General features: G+C 39.6%; 1 protein-coding gene across 12 annotated transcripts in view; it reads left to right on the forward strand.

Moving 5' to 3' along the window:
• Positions 1-16,614, forward strand: part of NFIA (nuclear factor I A) — a 257,785-nt gene that overhangs the window by 186,257 nt on the left and 54,914 nt on the right. For 5 of the 12 annotated variants that reach the window (XM_075037240.1, XM_075037239.1, XM_075037241.1 and 2 more), the window contains 2 exons: positions 7,007-7,093; positions 8,150-8,188. The exons of 5 other annotated variants lie outside the window; for them this stretch is intronic. In XM_075037240.1, the coding sequence (XP_074893341.1) occupies positions 7,007-7,093; positions 8,150-8,188 (126 nt within the window). The remainder of the gene's footprint in view (positions 1-7,006; positions 7,094-8,149; positions 8,189-16,614) is intronic. 2 more of the 12 variants (XM_075037246.1, XM_075037242.1) reach the window with 1 other exon arrangement.

Consider the following 16,614-nt stretch of genomic DNA (forward strand, 5'->3'; position numbering starts at 1 on the left):
AGCAGACTTGCTTTTTCTAATGTGTTTGGGAAGCAGAAGCAATATTTTATCTCCTGTGGTATGCTGCTGGTACAGAAATGTTCAGGCTTATTAATTCTTCAGGACACAGGAAAAGTCTTCATCACCTGTGCAGGCAGTCATGGGAAGGGACCCACTGCAAAGACTGCATTGAACTCTTGTTTTTTTGGAGGCAGCTGGAAAATATTAGTAGTCTTCAGAGCCAATATACAGTACATATTGAGAGCCAGTAAACGATGCATATTATTGCAAATTCCTGTGCACTTCTGCATTTTATAAAACAGATAACTAAAATACTCACCTAGCCAGATCAGTTCCCCAAGGGATGCACTTTTCCAAATAGAAGACAAACCAAAAACATAGAGCAGAACACAAATTAGCAAAATGGAATGGCAACGTGGTTGAAACAAATGGTTTTAGGATCACTGAGTAAGGACCATGACCTCCTTTTGCATCAGTCAAGGCAACTGTGAAACTTCGTGAAAGAAGCTCACCGCAAAACAGATGCTGGCCTATCTTAGGTAAATAAATTACCAAAAAATAATAATAAAAAACTCCCCTACACATTTTACAAAGCACAGCTGTGTAAATATTGCATGAGACAGGGGAGAGGGGGAGAGATGTAACATACACCCTTTTTTATGCAGAAGTTCTGCTCTCGGCACTGTTTATTAACATTCCCAGTACAACCATCACTCCACTGCGTAGCACACAGTGCGGCTACTGTACTCCGTGCACACATTTTGATCTTTGCTTTAGAGGAGAAAACAGGCTTTATTTTAAAGGAAACATTTTCACCCAAAGTTAAAATGTGCAATGAGAGGTGTTAGGGGACAGAGAGAAGATGGTACAGGACCGGGAACAGGAAGCAGACCATATTACATCACTTTTGTTTGTTTCCTCTCCCACACTGTGTCTGCCACGCTGACTCTCGATGTTCCCCTGGTTCTGCACAAAGTGAGGAGGAATCCTGAGATCTTAATTTCATTGAGCTGGATACCTCATTTTCCTGTTTCTCAGCTGCCAGGTACAGCACATTCCAGCCTACAAAAACTGTGGATGTGCCCACAGAGAAGAAAAAATGGCTCTTCTCAGCTAGACTGAAGGCTCACCTAGCCCAGTATGCTGTCTCTGACAAGAGCTGGTGTGGACACTTAAGGAAAGAATACAACAGCAGGACAGTGATCCAGTGATGCTTTTCAGAGTACAGCCTCATGGATTTTGGCAGCAAACAGCTTGGTTTCATGAGCCAGAGACTCTGCTTGCATCTTTGTGTTTGACAGCCTTCATTCTTTCAGAGATGTGCTCGGATGTTTTTAACTCTTTCTCTATTTTGGCCCCCACAACATCCCATGGCAGCGAGTTCCAGTTTTACTCAGTGCTGTGTAAGGAAGAACCACTTCTTTTGTCCATTGCCTGATCATTTTGCTTGATGCTCCACAGTGGGTTTTTTTACTGCCAGAAGTAGTGAATAAATCATTCCCTGGTTCCTTTCTTTCAAGTTAAGTGCTGCCCCAACACTTTGACCGCAGCAGTCAGTGAGCATAGGAAAGCAGAGAAATCTGTCTAGCAGCCTGTTAGCTCAGGTAACAATTTGGCTGAGTGGCTGCAGAGCCATCCTATACCTCCAGGAATGTATGTGTGCTGTGATAGCAGCTGTGTTGTTCACCCAAAGTGGGTAGTCTGTAACCTTGACCCATAATCCATATGGCACAAATGCAGTGCTACCCCGAGCCCCACTGGAGTGACTGTAATAAGGACACTGCAGCTAAATAAGGGATGTTGTTTAAGTACTATTAATTTTCTTTCATTTTCCAGCTCCACAAAGACTTGAAGTTCAGCAGTATCTTCATCTAGTGCGGATATTGGCTACAGTTCTAGTCTGAGTTCACTGGTATCTTGCTCAGGGGAGAGCAGGGTAATCCATAGCATCCTCCAGCTCTGCTTGCCCACACCGCTCTTGCACAGCCCACAGTCCTAATGAGATCATCCTTTTTGCTATTCCCTTACATCAATGGTTGCTGCTATTTTTAGTGTGATATACACCAAAAAGCATAACATAAGAGATCCTGTTGCTAAAATTAGCTGGAAAATTATAGGCTGTTTTACTGTTTTGTGCATAGTCTTCATTTGGCTCGCTGGGATTTGCGTGCGGATCTTCAAGCCCCCAAAAGCCAGCAAAGTGAGATGGTACCTGCAATCCTCATGTCCAAGAGCAGTAACCTTGAAAAGAATGGGACTATTTTATATCAGCAAGGGCTGGAGGCAAAGTCTTAGGTTCCATCTATAGGCGGGAAATACTTTTTTTTTTTTTAAAGTAAGGATTTATATTCAATGAGATTTGAAAAATATAAATGTATGGATTATCTTCCTTTGTACTCAGTGTAACATCCCGTTTTATTACAGCAGCCCACGTTTGTCTCCAGGAGTATTATCTGTGATGCAGCAGGCTAATGCACTACCTTGCTCTGAACAGGAGAAAGCACTTTGGAAGTAGTCCAGATTTAACCCTGTCTTAGGGCTTGCCTTTTCTGTTAACCAAAATAACAGCAAATGAAAGTAAAGCATCATCCTGACTCTTGCTCTGAACTTGGCCAATCCTAGGTGTGAGGTGCATCTTTGAAGCAAAGGGTAATGGCCATTCGCACTTGTTTCATGACTCCTCTGCCTCGCTCTGCCCTTTCAGTCCTTACAACCTACATCTCCCATTCCTTGAGTGAAAACCGCTCGGCCACACCTAATCTAAACGTGATGTGCAAGGAGCTGCTTTTGACTGTCAAAGTAAAGGTTCAACATCTGACATTAAATTGATTCCTGAAAAGAGTCCTGTCATCCAGGTGGAATTCCAAATTCTGGCCATTTGGAGAATTTAAAAATTAAAAGATCCCCAAACCAGCTGTATGTATTATGCAAATCCCTAGCCAAATGGGAACTTGTAAGTATTAAATAGTTTGCCCTCTCTTAAAAAATGATCATCTAGAAGCCCAATAATTTGGGGTGGACAGGTTTTAAGAGGGCAAAGCAGTCTTACAAACAACATTTCTCCCGTGTCCTGTGAACTGTTGTGCTATTGTGATTTTACAGTGCTATTTCTCTTGCTTTTGCCAAGAAAGATTGGACCAGATGATCCTTGGGGTCCCTTCCAACCTGGTATTCTATGATTCTATGATTCTCTACTTTTGCAGGATTTTTCTCTTTAATGCTATGTGGAAAACCCTGAACAAAAACTGGCACTTAATGTAGAGTAAACAGTGGCAGTGACTGAATAGAAACCTGATGTCAAATATACAACCACCCGGGGAAAGTGAAAAACCATTGCTTTCTCATCTCTTCCAGTTGTTGCCTTCTTAAGTGTATTATTCATAAAATTAGCGATTTAAAAATGCATAGAAACATTATTTTTTATATTCATAGCATCACTTTAAAAAAAAAATGGTTAAAAATCGATTTGCTGGCCTCTTGGGGAAATGCTGTAATGTTTTTGGCTGTCTCCTACTTTCTGCTGCCAGCTAAAAGTACCATCTGGCTTGTTTAGGGCCCTTTTCCATATCAGGTGCTTCCAAAATTCTCCCCAACCAGAGGATTGTTTCATTGGGTTGCTTTGCCTGCTGAGGCATGTGTCCTGGGCTGGGAATCCTACTGCTTCTGTTCCCTGCCATCTTGCTGACGGTGGTGTGTGTATGTTTGGGCACAGATCTTGCTGCCTCTCTCCCGAGGACATTTGCATCATTGTCAGCTGCACATATTAAATTGATATGCAGGGCTTAGAAACACGTATCCCGTCTTTTGTCCCTTTGTTTGTGCAATTGTTGTGGTTTTAATTCTTCTTTGACACCTGGAATATCACAAAGCTGCTGATAATCTGTTGGCTACTAAGGGAAATGACATTGATAGAAGGATAATGTGTGTCAGACTTATATCTAGATAATTGCAGACACACCCCGAACCCTCGCAGCTCAGGGAATGAATATCCTAAATCCATTATTAATTTGGAGAGTCATATGTGGCAGTTGGCTGCAGTGTCATTCTCTCGCTGCAAGAATCACTTGCATGGGATTTTAAAAGACAGTTTTGGTTTCTGCATTGCTGTGTCAAGTTATGCCTAATACGAGTCAATTTGGGTATGTTCTTGCTGCCATTTCATGGCAGTGTGAGGAGCTGTAACAAAATGGGGTTGATGTCCTAACTCCTCACTGAAGGAAGCTTCCCATGTGCCTTCTCCTGCAGAGGCATAAGATACCAAGAAGATGAGAACTAATGCACTATACATGGTACCAGTTGACAGGGACACCTCCTCAGGATTCTTTGTTTTTCAAATTTGCTGTTTTACTTAGAAATAGAAATCCACCCCTCAAAGGATTTATGAGTAGATTTGAAGTATTGTAGTTGCTAAGTATAGACTTTTGATGTGATCGTATGAAAAGATGGAGCATGTTTTGAAATAGATACTGCCGTAAGCTGTCTTGTTCTATTTCTAAAATGATCTGTGCCATACACTGCTGACTTTTCCTGTCCATCCATTAAAAAGTGAATTATGAAGAGTGCTGAGACAAACAGATAGTAGTTTAACCTTGTTAGTAAATATCAGGTAGCTGATATATACTGCTAGAATGTTACATCACAGCCTTTCTCTTCAATATAGGTTTATGAAATTATCTTGTTACTATATAAACTGCCTTCGCTGTGTACATTCTTCCAGAGGTTTATTGTTCTTTGTATGTTGGCACAGTAGCATGACTCTGAAGAGTCAGTTCACGATGCGGTGAATTTTAAAGACTTGGGAGATGGCCATATCTATTTTTCAGCAAAGGAATGAAAGCTTTTTTTTTTTTTCCTATGGTATTAAAAGTTTCAAAAGATGTGCTGAAATGCTGAAATGAAAAGGAAATAATAACTAAAGACTGGACGGCAAGTAGTGCTTCAGAGTAATGACTTTGTTTGTTTGCTTGTTTCCCCGAAAATCTTAATATTTTAAGTACAAGTTAATATTTTAAATCAACTAAACCTGTTTTGTGAACTAGTAAGATACTTGAACTATATCACACATTATTCATTTATTTTTGTGTGAGTGCAATAAAAATTTTACAAGCTGTAATCTTGTTCTTTTAATAGAGAGAAAACTATGCAGAATATGTTGCTTAGAGTATTAGATAAGCTACAGTGTGTTAATCAAATATTTTCGTGATATGAGGGCAGTTGAGAAAACAGTACAATTTTTGCTAATGGCACTGGTAAGTAAACGGATCTATCATTACATTGTCATGAAAAGTGACATTGAGCAGAAACACCCTGCCAATCCCTAGAAGATAAGTATTTAATGTAATTAGACAGACACTGTCTCCTTTGTTGAACGTAGCATTAATCACCCAGAGAAGTCCAACTTTATATGAAATGGCTTTTTCTGATATGTCGTTGTATTAGAAAGCTTCTTACGTGGTTTTGTCGTGATGATATATTTGAAGAAATGACTGCTATAGCTATACAGTTTTCCTCATGACATATCTTGCTGTTCTATGTTCCATAATACTATTTTTTTTTATTTAGCAATGTTACATTATATAGCTGTGACTTGTTTCTAAGTCTAGAAACCTACATGCATTTGGAGCTGAACCTCTTTGAAACAGTTAATGCATTCAACTTATGAAATATAAAAGAAACACAAATAGCTTCCATTATGTTCTTCACTTCTTCCTATGTGGTGCTAGCACAGGTTCATTGTTATGGCATAAGCAAAATGTTTCTTGCCTCAAATGCTAGTTCATAATATCACACAAAAAAAGAACTTCTTTCTATGAAAATCTCATTGTTAAATTGATGAAAAATGTTGCCCCCTTCCAGAATTCATTGGCACTACATTTTTTTTTTTCTTCCTCTGTTGCTTGTAATTTGTACTGTGAAATGCTGTGTGGTTATGAACTGGTATCAACCTGAATCAGTGCACAGCTGTGTCTTCCCACCTTCTCAGTGGTGCAGAGGGCTTTGAAGGGAAAGAATAGGGTTTAGTCAAAGATGACAGCAGACTTCACTGAGTAACAGGTGGAGGTCAAGTCAGTTTATTTGTTGGGATGAACAGAGTGCAGAGATGAAAAATCTTTGCCATAATAAGGTTTAGGAAGAAAATGCTGACTAGTCTAAGCTTTGATTCCAGCTGACAGATCTTTTTCTAGTGTTCATTACTTGATTTCACAGTTCAGGCAATTTTAAGAGGCTTAAAATTATATTTCTGCTCTCCTCTATAAAACTTTTCGATCACTTTCTAATTTTTGCTTTAAGTGAAGTTATAGGGACTCCCTAATATATCACTCCTGCCTTTAGATTCTTACAAAGTCAATATGCCTTCAAAAATGTAAGGATAAGTTGTTGTTTGGTTTTTTTTAAGACCCTTACTTTTACTGATTCTTTTTATAAATGAAGTAAAAAATTCACATATAGGCACCAATTCAATTAGAAAATTAAAACTTCAGAAAAACTCCCCTGAAAAGCGGATAGTAAAATAAGCATGATGCTTAAGAAGTCACTGTTCCTATCTGGGCAGACGGGATTTTTATGTTACTGGTAGCAGCATTAATGAAGCTACGCCACCCCAGTGTGCTAAGTTTCAATCACCAAGTGCCGGTGAGCCATGCTCCATCCTGAAAGGGAGTCACAGCAAGACCCCAGATAATCAGAGCAGAACGTTCTGACATTGTGTGGCAGTGCTGGGACTGCGATGACCTGTCGGCATCGTTGCATATCAATGCAGCATCACAAAGGGATTTCAGAGGGCTGAGCTGTGAGTGTGTGAGTCTCTCCTAGGTTAGCCTCCTGCCCTTCCCCTGTGCCAGCTGCTGGGAGGGGAAGTTAGGCGTTTCTCCTTTCCTACCCTTTTTCTTCCACCACCACCACCTGCTTCCTACCTGCTGGAGTGGGCAGAATAGGAGTATCTTTAGCCATTTACTAAAATCTTCCCCCTCAGACTTTCTGTTACTTCTGCATTCATTCTTTGCAGGAAGAGGAAACTCACTGGTCAAACCCTTGGACACCAGAATAGTTGCATGCAGTTTCCCAGGGAGCCAGATAGCTCTAAAGCTTCCCAGTGAGTGACAGTTTCTCTCTTCTATTCTTCTGAAACATGTGTTTTACACATATACTGAAAAATGTTAATATCAATTTACAGCCAGATTCTTGATTTAAAAAAAAAAAGAAAAAAAAAATATATATAAAATCTCCCAAAGTATATACACTTAGAGCACCTCAGCACACATGTCACTTTTTTACGTAGGAAAAAGTGTTGGATGCTCTTATACACATAACATCATTGGGCTTGAAATCTGTTAGCTTATTCAGAGTTAGTGGCAAGAACACTGGACTTGCCAGCACCAAACTGTGAAACCTTTTTTGTGTGACTAGTAGAACTCTCATGGGGGTAGAAATCCAAAAAAGGGGAGGAGGGGGGTGTAAATCTGTGCATTTGGATTCGAGTATCTTCAATACCATGATATCAGCTTTGTCCTAGAAGTCCTTGAATCACAAATCATTGGAGTCTGGGAGAGTATTTTGGAGAATTATCACTGTATGCTTTCCCTGGTCTTTTATTTTACTCTTTTCTAGGCATCCATTAGTTACCACTGTCAGAGAGAGGATACTGGGCTAGGTGGATCCCTGTAATCTGATTTGGCATGGCTATTTCTCTGTGTTCCTAAGCTCATGAGATCAAGTTATGTAGGATTATTTCATAATGCCAGAGCAGCAGTTTCTGAGGTTCGACAAAGCTATCTAGCAAAGTGTCTAATAAAAGAAAAATCCTGTCCCATACTGTAGTTTTCTTGGTCCAGTGAAGCAGCATCCTCATGCATACAAATCTTGTAAAGTTGCTTCTGATAGCTCCCTCTGTCCCTTCATTTTTGTAAGCTAAAGTGCCATTTTCCTTTTTACAGCTTAATTGAACCTAAATGCACCCATTTTCTGCAATGTGGTATTTTGGTAGTTTTGCTATTTGCTTGTAAGTTTTCCCTTAAGCAAACTGAAAGCTTCCCCTTTATCACTTCACTGGGCCAAGATTTCACACAGTATCCTGCTTGCTACAAAATATGATAGTGTTCTCTCTCACCTTGTTTCTTTTTTCTTCTTTTACTTTCTTTTATAAAATTAGGATATCTAAGAAACCCCGAACACCGCGGAGCACTACATGGTGGGTGTGCTTATTCAAACAATGCCAATGCTCTTGTTCTCGGTGCATAGACCTTTTGTGTTGGTTGGGGGGATGTACCAGGTGTCCCTCTTGTGTGGGTTCTCCAGTGCCTAGTAAGGAGAGAGCTCGTGCCAGGCACTTTGCGAGAGTGACAGCACTGGAGAGAGCACTTACATGTTACCTCTGCCCTTCCCATGCCTGTTTTCATGAAACTTACAGGGACTTTTCCCCTTTTTCCCTGCGAACCCTCTGCCTCTCTGTCGGATGTGTTTTAAATTGCTCAGTAGATGAGAGAGGTGTTGGGCAGATCACACAAGCAGACCTGCAGGCGGCATGGTCATACACGGCTCCTCTGGAAACGATGCCAAAGCCAAACTGCTGTGCTCTGTCTTCTCTGCGACGGGAAGATTTTATTTTTTCCGGGGGGATTCTTTGTTCCTCCCAGAATGCTAAAGCCACTGGGAATGCAGAAAAACGAGGCCGATTTCACCTATCTGATATCACCTGCCTGAGAGCCGATCTGCTGGAAAGCAAGTTTAAGTCCCTGCTGCCTGGGAGTTTAAGTCTCTGCCAAGCCTTCCCCAGGAGCTGCCGGTGGCAGGTCCGCAGTGCCATTCCAGCGGGCGCTCACCAGCGTGCAACTGGCAATGGACACTTTCCAGTAAAAGAGCACAGCAGCCGTAGGTCAGCTACAAATTATTTTTTGTGTTACGGAGAAACGAGATGACTGTTCAGTCCTGTGACTGTCAAACCTAGGCAGTCATATGGTAAAAATACCAAGAACCACTGGATAGCAATACATAACAGTTCCATGAGTACACTCTTGACCTGTCAAATTATAAATCCATTTCAGTTTGGTACGATGCACATGAATTCAGTTTGCAACTCTTTCTTTCTTTCTTTGGAATAATGTATAAACTCTTCACCTCAAATTGTGCAGAAATCAGGTGACTTTACAGTACATGGTAAATTACCTGAGCTATTTTCAATCCTGACGACAGCTCTTTTATTAATTAAAACATATGTTCAACGGCAGTGTATACCAATTAAGTCTTCAAAACCGATATTAACACCAAACTTAGTCGTGTCATCATAAAAGTCATTTAAGAACATTACCATGTAGTAACAGGTCACAGGTCGAAAAAATCTGCATATTTACCCATCTCCATCTCATGCCTTCGGCGTTTAGCAGCCGTCATTGTTATATATAGCCTGGATACCCAATGATCTTTTGATGACATGCAAATAATGAGCAATGATTTTTGAGGGGAAAAAAAAAAAAAAACCAACCAGAAAATTTGACTCCATCCTCTTCAGTTACTAAAATTCCCTTTAGTATCACTTGCAATTTAGCATCCATATGCATCTCAGGACGATATAGTTGAAACATAAATCTATTCTGGGTCTTTTACTTGCAAAAATATCATACCTCAGCTATAATCATATGCAAAGACTTTTTAGAGGGCTTTGTAAATGCCATCCAAATTTATGATGGCATTTTTTGCCTTACAGCTATAGATGTTCCATCCCCAAAGCACCCACATAAAGGTATATTCTCCTATGGATGGCTGCAGTTTGTCCCTGCTGCTATATTGAATCCGCCAAGTATGCTGAAAAACTCTCAAACAGCATTTGAAATGAAACAAATGTAGTCATGAATTTTAGACGAGATGTCTAAAGACGTCATTAGAAATATTTTTTTTCTTATTACAATATATATTTATACAATGCAAAATGATACTGAAGCTAACATTAAATCAAAGGGAAAATTAAACTGTTATCTTGCTGTTTATTACACTGCCATTAAAGTTTTTAAATATAAAACTCATAAAATTGTATTTTGAAGAAATTGGTAAAATGTTGAGTACTAGTTTATTAGTTATTGAAAGAACGACTTGGGTGACAAAGCAGGAAAGAAGGTTAACTTAAGAGATCTAAACAATCCAGATGATGCTGTAAACATAAGATACAAACAGATAAGGTAGTACACTCTGTGGGAACATTGCACCACACAATTTAACGCAGATTTTAATGGGGTAAGATTTTAAAATAATGGTGAATATTGTAGCGCTCGGTTTTAAAATCCTGTAGGCAAGATTTTCCATCAGTATAAACTGATATTTCTCCTTTGTAAATGGAGCAGTGCTCATTTACAAAGGAGAAATTTCAGCCTTCTTTTTCCTAAGTGACATCAGAATTTTGATTCTAACTTGAATTATCATTTTTGGCTAAAAATTGCTGAGGAGTCCAAAAGCATTTATAACCTAAAGCCATTGAATCCATTTAATGCGCCTTTGGCACCTCTCTCTCTCAGTCCTTTTTGAACATTCTGGTCCTCATTTTAATCAATCTCTTTTTATTAAGTTCTTTGGCTCATTTACTTGTACGTGCATTTGCTTTATTTTATTTGGAACATTTCTTTTGTAGTGTCTTGAAAAAGAGTTGTGACATTTCTTTTGGATAGCTTCTTAAGTATCTGGCAGTCACCTATGATACGATGTTGATGGGTACGGATAGATTAGCTCTGTTTTCCTGATGATCTGTCAGATGTCGAGTTCTGAGGAAACTGGTTGTGTGTGTTGGTGATGCATATGCAGTAGTTTGATAAGTGGATAGAGGGGGAGCTTTCATTTTTCTTCTATAAAATCACTGTTTATTAAGCTGGATTTAGTCTTGTGAAGCGAGGTACTCACTGGCAGGTAGTTAATCAGTGATCATGGTAACTCAGAATGCAACCAGGGTAGCAAGTCTCCATTCAGAACTTTCATTCATCACTTCATTAGGATGAGTGAATTTCCATCTGTGTTTTATTTTGTGTATACTGGAGCAACTAATACAGTAAACTGATGGATGGCAGTTAGTGTGATCATATCTCAGCTGATGACAAATAAAGTTTGCTCAGCACTAAGTAGAACAGACTTACTATGACTGACAGTAGTGTAGCCATCAAAATTTCAAGAAGCTTGAAATTAAAAATTCCCCAGAAAAAGAAGCAGTTGATCAGCATTTCTGTTGATACTGATTTCAGTGAAATTGCTGGAATAATTTGCATAGATGGATGAAAATTCCTGGAAAAATTCTTCCCATATATCAGTTTTTTCTTCAACAGCCAATTTGTTTTTCTGCATCATCTATTTGTTCTGCATGTTGTTGAGTTCATGGTCCACCTGGTAATACCTGAGCTTCCGTGATTCCTTTTCATAGTGTCCCTTGAGAATGAAGATCCAGACCATATTTCATTCATAGCTTTTGTTATAAATCTCCATCAAGAGTCTAGTGGCAGAGAGCTACTGGGAATATTGGGGTAATTATCCAAAAGTCGTCTTTGGAGATGAGTATTAGCTGGTCTACCAATGTGGCTAGCTTGAGGTGGAGTTATTGTTTAAGATGTGTGCAGTCAGAATGATGTTAGTAATTAATCAAGTGAAATTGGATGGATATACAGGTATGGATACAGATATAGCTATAGATTCTGAGAGAAGGGAAATTGTTCTCCTCTTACACTGCTGTGACTCCATTCACTCCATCAAAGTTAATCTTAATTTCAGTACCTCTGTTAGTAAGGTGCATAGGTATATGGAAAATAGGTTCATAGATATTTATTTGTTCTGGGAAGGATTTGTGCATTTAATTCTCACGCATCATTTTCTGGTACATTTAAATATATATCAGCCTCATACATGAAAATTTGAAGATCTTTAGCTGTACTCAAGGAAGACTCTTATGTGGTGCGTTTCTAGTACTGGCAAACATAAGGAGGTAGAGGAATTAAAACCATCACAATGCTCCAGTGCCCCTTAGAAGATGAGGAACATGAAGTATTCCTGTGCATTCACTGATTAAACTTGGGCTGGAGGTTTGCGAAGTGCAGAGTTTTGGAAAGTCTTACTGCGGGACTTCAACATCCATGCAATGGCTCCAGTAACCAGAGTCTCTCAAGGACAAGGATCCCATTTACGCTTGCATTATGCATTGAGCAAAAGGGTGTGATGCATGATGTGGAATGAACAAAATAACTTGTGTGTTTAGGGAAATGCCAAATTAATGAAAATTCAGAAAGCTCTAATGTTGAAAAGGCACACAGACTCCTTGATAGAAATATAATGCTGCTAACAGTTTCAAGATTATTGTTGTCTGAATTTTCTGCTTATTGTGTACTGCAATTAAAATTCTTTTTAACTGAAAAACCAATGTCAAATTAATATTTCCTTTTGGAAAAAAATATGAAAGTACACATCTTGTTCCATTTAGCACCATCATGGTCTTTGATCTGGTTCCCTCTGTCCAGTGAAAAAAACGCATTCATGTTAATGGGAGCAGGCTAAGACCATACATGTTTGGCATACATATACGTATAGAATCACATGAACACACATACATTAAGTTAAAGTAACACACCCACTCAGACTTCCATCTGCGTTTTATGCCACAAATCCCTTTATTTTCTTTTTTATTTAGCAATTAACTTTTCCATTTATTCTGTAGTTAAAAGCTGCCTTAAGATGAAAATAGACTAAGTCTGATTTTCTTCTCTTGCACTCTAAATAACATTCAGAGGAGACTCAGACCTGAATTATGAAATCTGTGTTTCCTAGAAGTGCCAGGTGTGACTGTGATTTGGACAACAGTCCTATACACAGAATAGTAAGAAACACTTTTAAACCCCACCTGGGTTACCCAGCCGTTGTGTTCTGGCTGTTCTTGTTTATTCCTTGCTTGGAGCAGATGGATAGAAAGAGGCAGGGAACGGGGAGGATCCTTGGCTCCATTCCCTATTCACCGGCCAGCGCAGCTGAGACGGGTTGGGGGATATTGTAATTTGTTGCTGCCCTGCACCAGAGAGGAGACAGAGGAGAATCGGGACTTAGAGGTGTCCTTACGAGCTGGCACTACCCCTTCTTTGGGGTCATGTGAAGTGCCGAAATCTGGTCTTCAGTGCAGTGGTCCCCAGTATTCATTAGCTCTTGGGAACAATGCTGAGGAAAACCGTGCAAGGCAGCAGCATCCTCCCTGGGCTCTGCCCGGGGTAGCTTCAGTTTTAACTTTTTAATTTCCTGCATCCCTGAGCAACACAGGAGGGGAAGCTGCAGACTGGGGACCACTAAATGTGTTAAAACTCATTAGGTATGAAACAGAAGACCTTTAAAACTAGCCAAGAGTCTCAAACATGGGTGCCAATAATTAAACACCTAATTCCATATTTAGTCATTTATCTTAGTTTCTGCCTCACAGTTGTTAATATACACCATGCCATCTCATAGGTGGCCTGATTTTCATAGGCACCGGGCACCTACAATGCTAACTCAAGTGTTGAGACTACTTACCTAAGAGTGAGACTTGTAGTATCAGATTCAATTTTTTTCTGGGTGATTAAACCAGAGTTCCCTCGCTCTCCTTCTCAGCTCCTGAAAGAAGCTTCGATAGAATGACCAGCATTGTAACATATGGCTTAGCAAGGGGGAAAAAAAGAAAATGAGTATTAGAAATGGATGGACTAAAGAATACGCAGGATATATCAGGCACATTAACCAAACATATGGTGCTAAATGAGATATTTTTTTTAAATTGCAAAAAAATTGACATTCCTGGCAGTCTCAAGGATAATGTGACATGGCTGTGATAAATTTAGAAGAATGGGACATATTTTGGCTTGTTCTTGGAAACCTTTTTCTTGCATGCCGACTGTATTTCTTCTTTTATTAACCCATTCAAAGAATGTTTGAATTTTGCTGCTAGAGCACCATGCTAGCGCAACATAAAATGTGAATGATGCTAATTGCTTTGCACTGCCTAACTTTCTGTCATACCCTCCCCTCTTAAAGGACAAAACATGCTTTGGAAATGAGCTGGCAAGCTCATCTTATTCTTTCTCTTGGTCAATATTAAGTGATGTAATTAAGCTCCTGTTTGCATATTCTTCTGAACTAGGAAGCAGCCATTTTTTTCTTGAGATCTGATGGATATGATCACTCAAAATAAAATGTGTCATTACAAACCTTAAACAAAATAAAAACATGGTAGAGTTGGACTGTTCCAAACCAATACATTTCAGAATACCCTGACATAAAAAAACCCACCAAAGTAGTGATAATAATGGCAATCAGAACGATGGTAACAAATATAACAAAAGCAGGAAACAATTATCAGTGCTTCAGTTTGTCTTTCTACTCAATTTTACGACATAGTGCTACATTAAAATCTCTATTTTCACATGAAAACAGCTGTCTCGATGTTATAAAATCCATCCCTATATGAACATGACACTGCTTAGCATTGCCACAGTGCAAGGTCATTCATGAGCTTTGTTGTAGCTCCTCAAGTTCCAGTGTTTGGACACAACCACGTGAACTTGCTACAGCTTTAAACCATATTCCACTGTTCTCTCTGCCCCTTCCCCCTACCATGGTTTAGATGAGTCAAGCAGGTTTTTTAGCACAGGGGTAAAAGAACAGCTTCTTCACTTTCTCAGAAGCTTTATTATCTTTCCCATAACCCTGAAGAGGGTATGCAGCTAGAAGTTATGGGGGAAAGCAGGGAGTTCATGAGCCAGCTGAACCATACAGTGCATAGACTTAGAGATCTTACTCCTTCCACAAGCTCTGTTACTTGCCCAGGGCACAGGTACTCACGTCCCCTCCTGGATCTCTGCTCACAGGCTGTGGAACTGTCAGCTGCGTGGCAGGCCTTGGGTTTCCACGCAAGAGAGCTGCACAACCTTGCAGTTAGAGCAGCTCACAAGCAGGCGTATTTTACCGTGATAATCCCTGTGCATAATAGTCGCTTGTCCCGTCCATGATATTTTGCACTTAGAGGGACGGAGCCTGCTACCTTAAAACCTTCCTGGGGGGGCAAACGTAGCCCCTTCCACAGCCCAGCATAGAGAAGATGTACCCACGGCCTTGTTGCCAGCAGCGTAGTTCCTCTACCCCTCCCCAAGCACAAACATCGCCACTGACCCTTGACTTTGTGTTTAGGACTGGGGTTGACACTCATTTGGTGTTTCCATCCCCAGTTCCTCCATCATAAGGAAATCTGGGTCAACAGCACCATTACTCTTTTGAGTATCCTTGTCCTGAATGTGGACACTCAAACACAGAGCAATAACTAAGTTAATATCCCAACATGCCATTTGAGCAGAAACTCGGCAGGCTGCATTGGAATATTTCATTGAAATAATACCTTAGTTCAGTCTCCTCTCCTCTCTTACCCCCAAACTGAACCAACTCTTTTTGCTTTTGTCCCTACTCCAAAGTCCTTAAGACCAATATGAAAAAAAACCAACCCAGTATTTTTCTTACACAATAGTCTGTCAGTTCTAAACTTTTATTTTTAAAAGATTAAGTATGTAACCTTTCTTGCTATGAGGAAGAAGCCACCACAAAAGCAAACCCTCGTAGCAAACACTTTTGAGACAGAAAGCTGCAAGTACAACACTGGAACTCTAACCATTCCCTTACTTTATTTAACTTTCTGAAATATAAACTGCAAAACCTCACTGAAACCATTAAGACCCCAGCAGTGCAGTGCATAAAGTACAAGAAGGCTCCTGCATATTGCAATCAACATCCCAGGGACTATAAAACTAGTGTTATTAAATATAAAGTTAATAATATTGTCCAGAGATAATATTGTCCAGGCCCCTCTCTTTACTTTTTAACAATTAAATTCTATAAAATACAGAGTTGGAAATAAGGTTGAATGACTTTGCTAGCGGAAGTTCAACTTCCACATTATCTGATATTTTGCTTTTGCACCTGAAACCTCAACTAGTCTGCACCTTTGTGTTGCTATATCCCTACGGATATGCAAAATGTCGGATGTACTGTGTATACCGGAAATCATGTGTTTTCCGAGTATGTGCAGATAATCAGAATACCCATACGCCTCTAGAACTACAAAAATATAGAAAATAATACAGACACACATACATGTTCTTCATGTCTATGCTGTAATATTCTTTTATCCAAGCATAAATCATACGCAGAAAAGGCTCAGGTTTTAAGAGCCCGTTGCAATATATTCATTCCACTAATTTCTTTGGTGCCATGAGCTTGGTATGATATCAACAGGAGTTATTCTTACAGAGTATAACAAACTGGTCATATTAGCATTACACCTTTTCTGCCTGTCCACAGGAGACGTTTCACCCAATGGCAACTTAACTCTGATTTTCATTGGAAGCCTTTGATATAGTTCAAGGGCATAATAACAACTCTGAAATAATTCCAGTGTGGCTTCTAATATCAAGACACAAATACCATTCACCCTTTAAAAAAATTTGAAAGCAAAAGGGAACCACATAAATATATTACTTTCAAATACCTTTGAAGTCAAGAGAGTAAGGAGAGGCAGAGTTTGAACTCAGAAAACTTCATTCTCTAGTTGTGCCTTGAGTCGTGCAGCACATTTAAAAGATCCATTTGCAA

The sequence above is a fragment of the Buteo buteo genome, chromosome 10 (genome assembly GCF_964188355.1).
Source record: "Buteo buteo chromosome 10, bButBut1.hap1.1, whole genome shotgun sequence".
In the NCBI taxonomy this organism is placed as follows: Eukaryota; Metazoa; Chordata; class Aves; order Accipitriformes; family Accipitridae; genus Buteo; species Buteo buteo.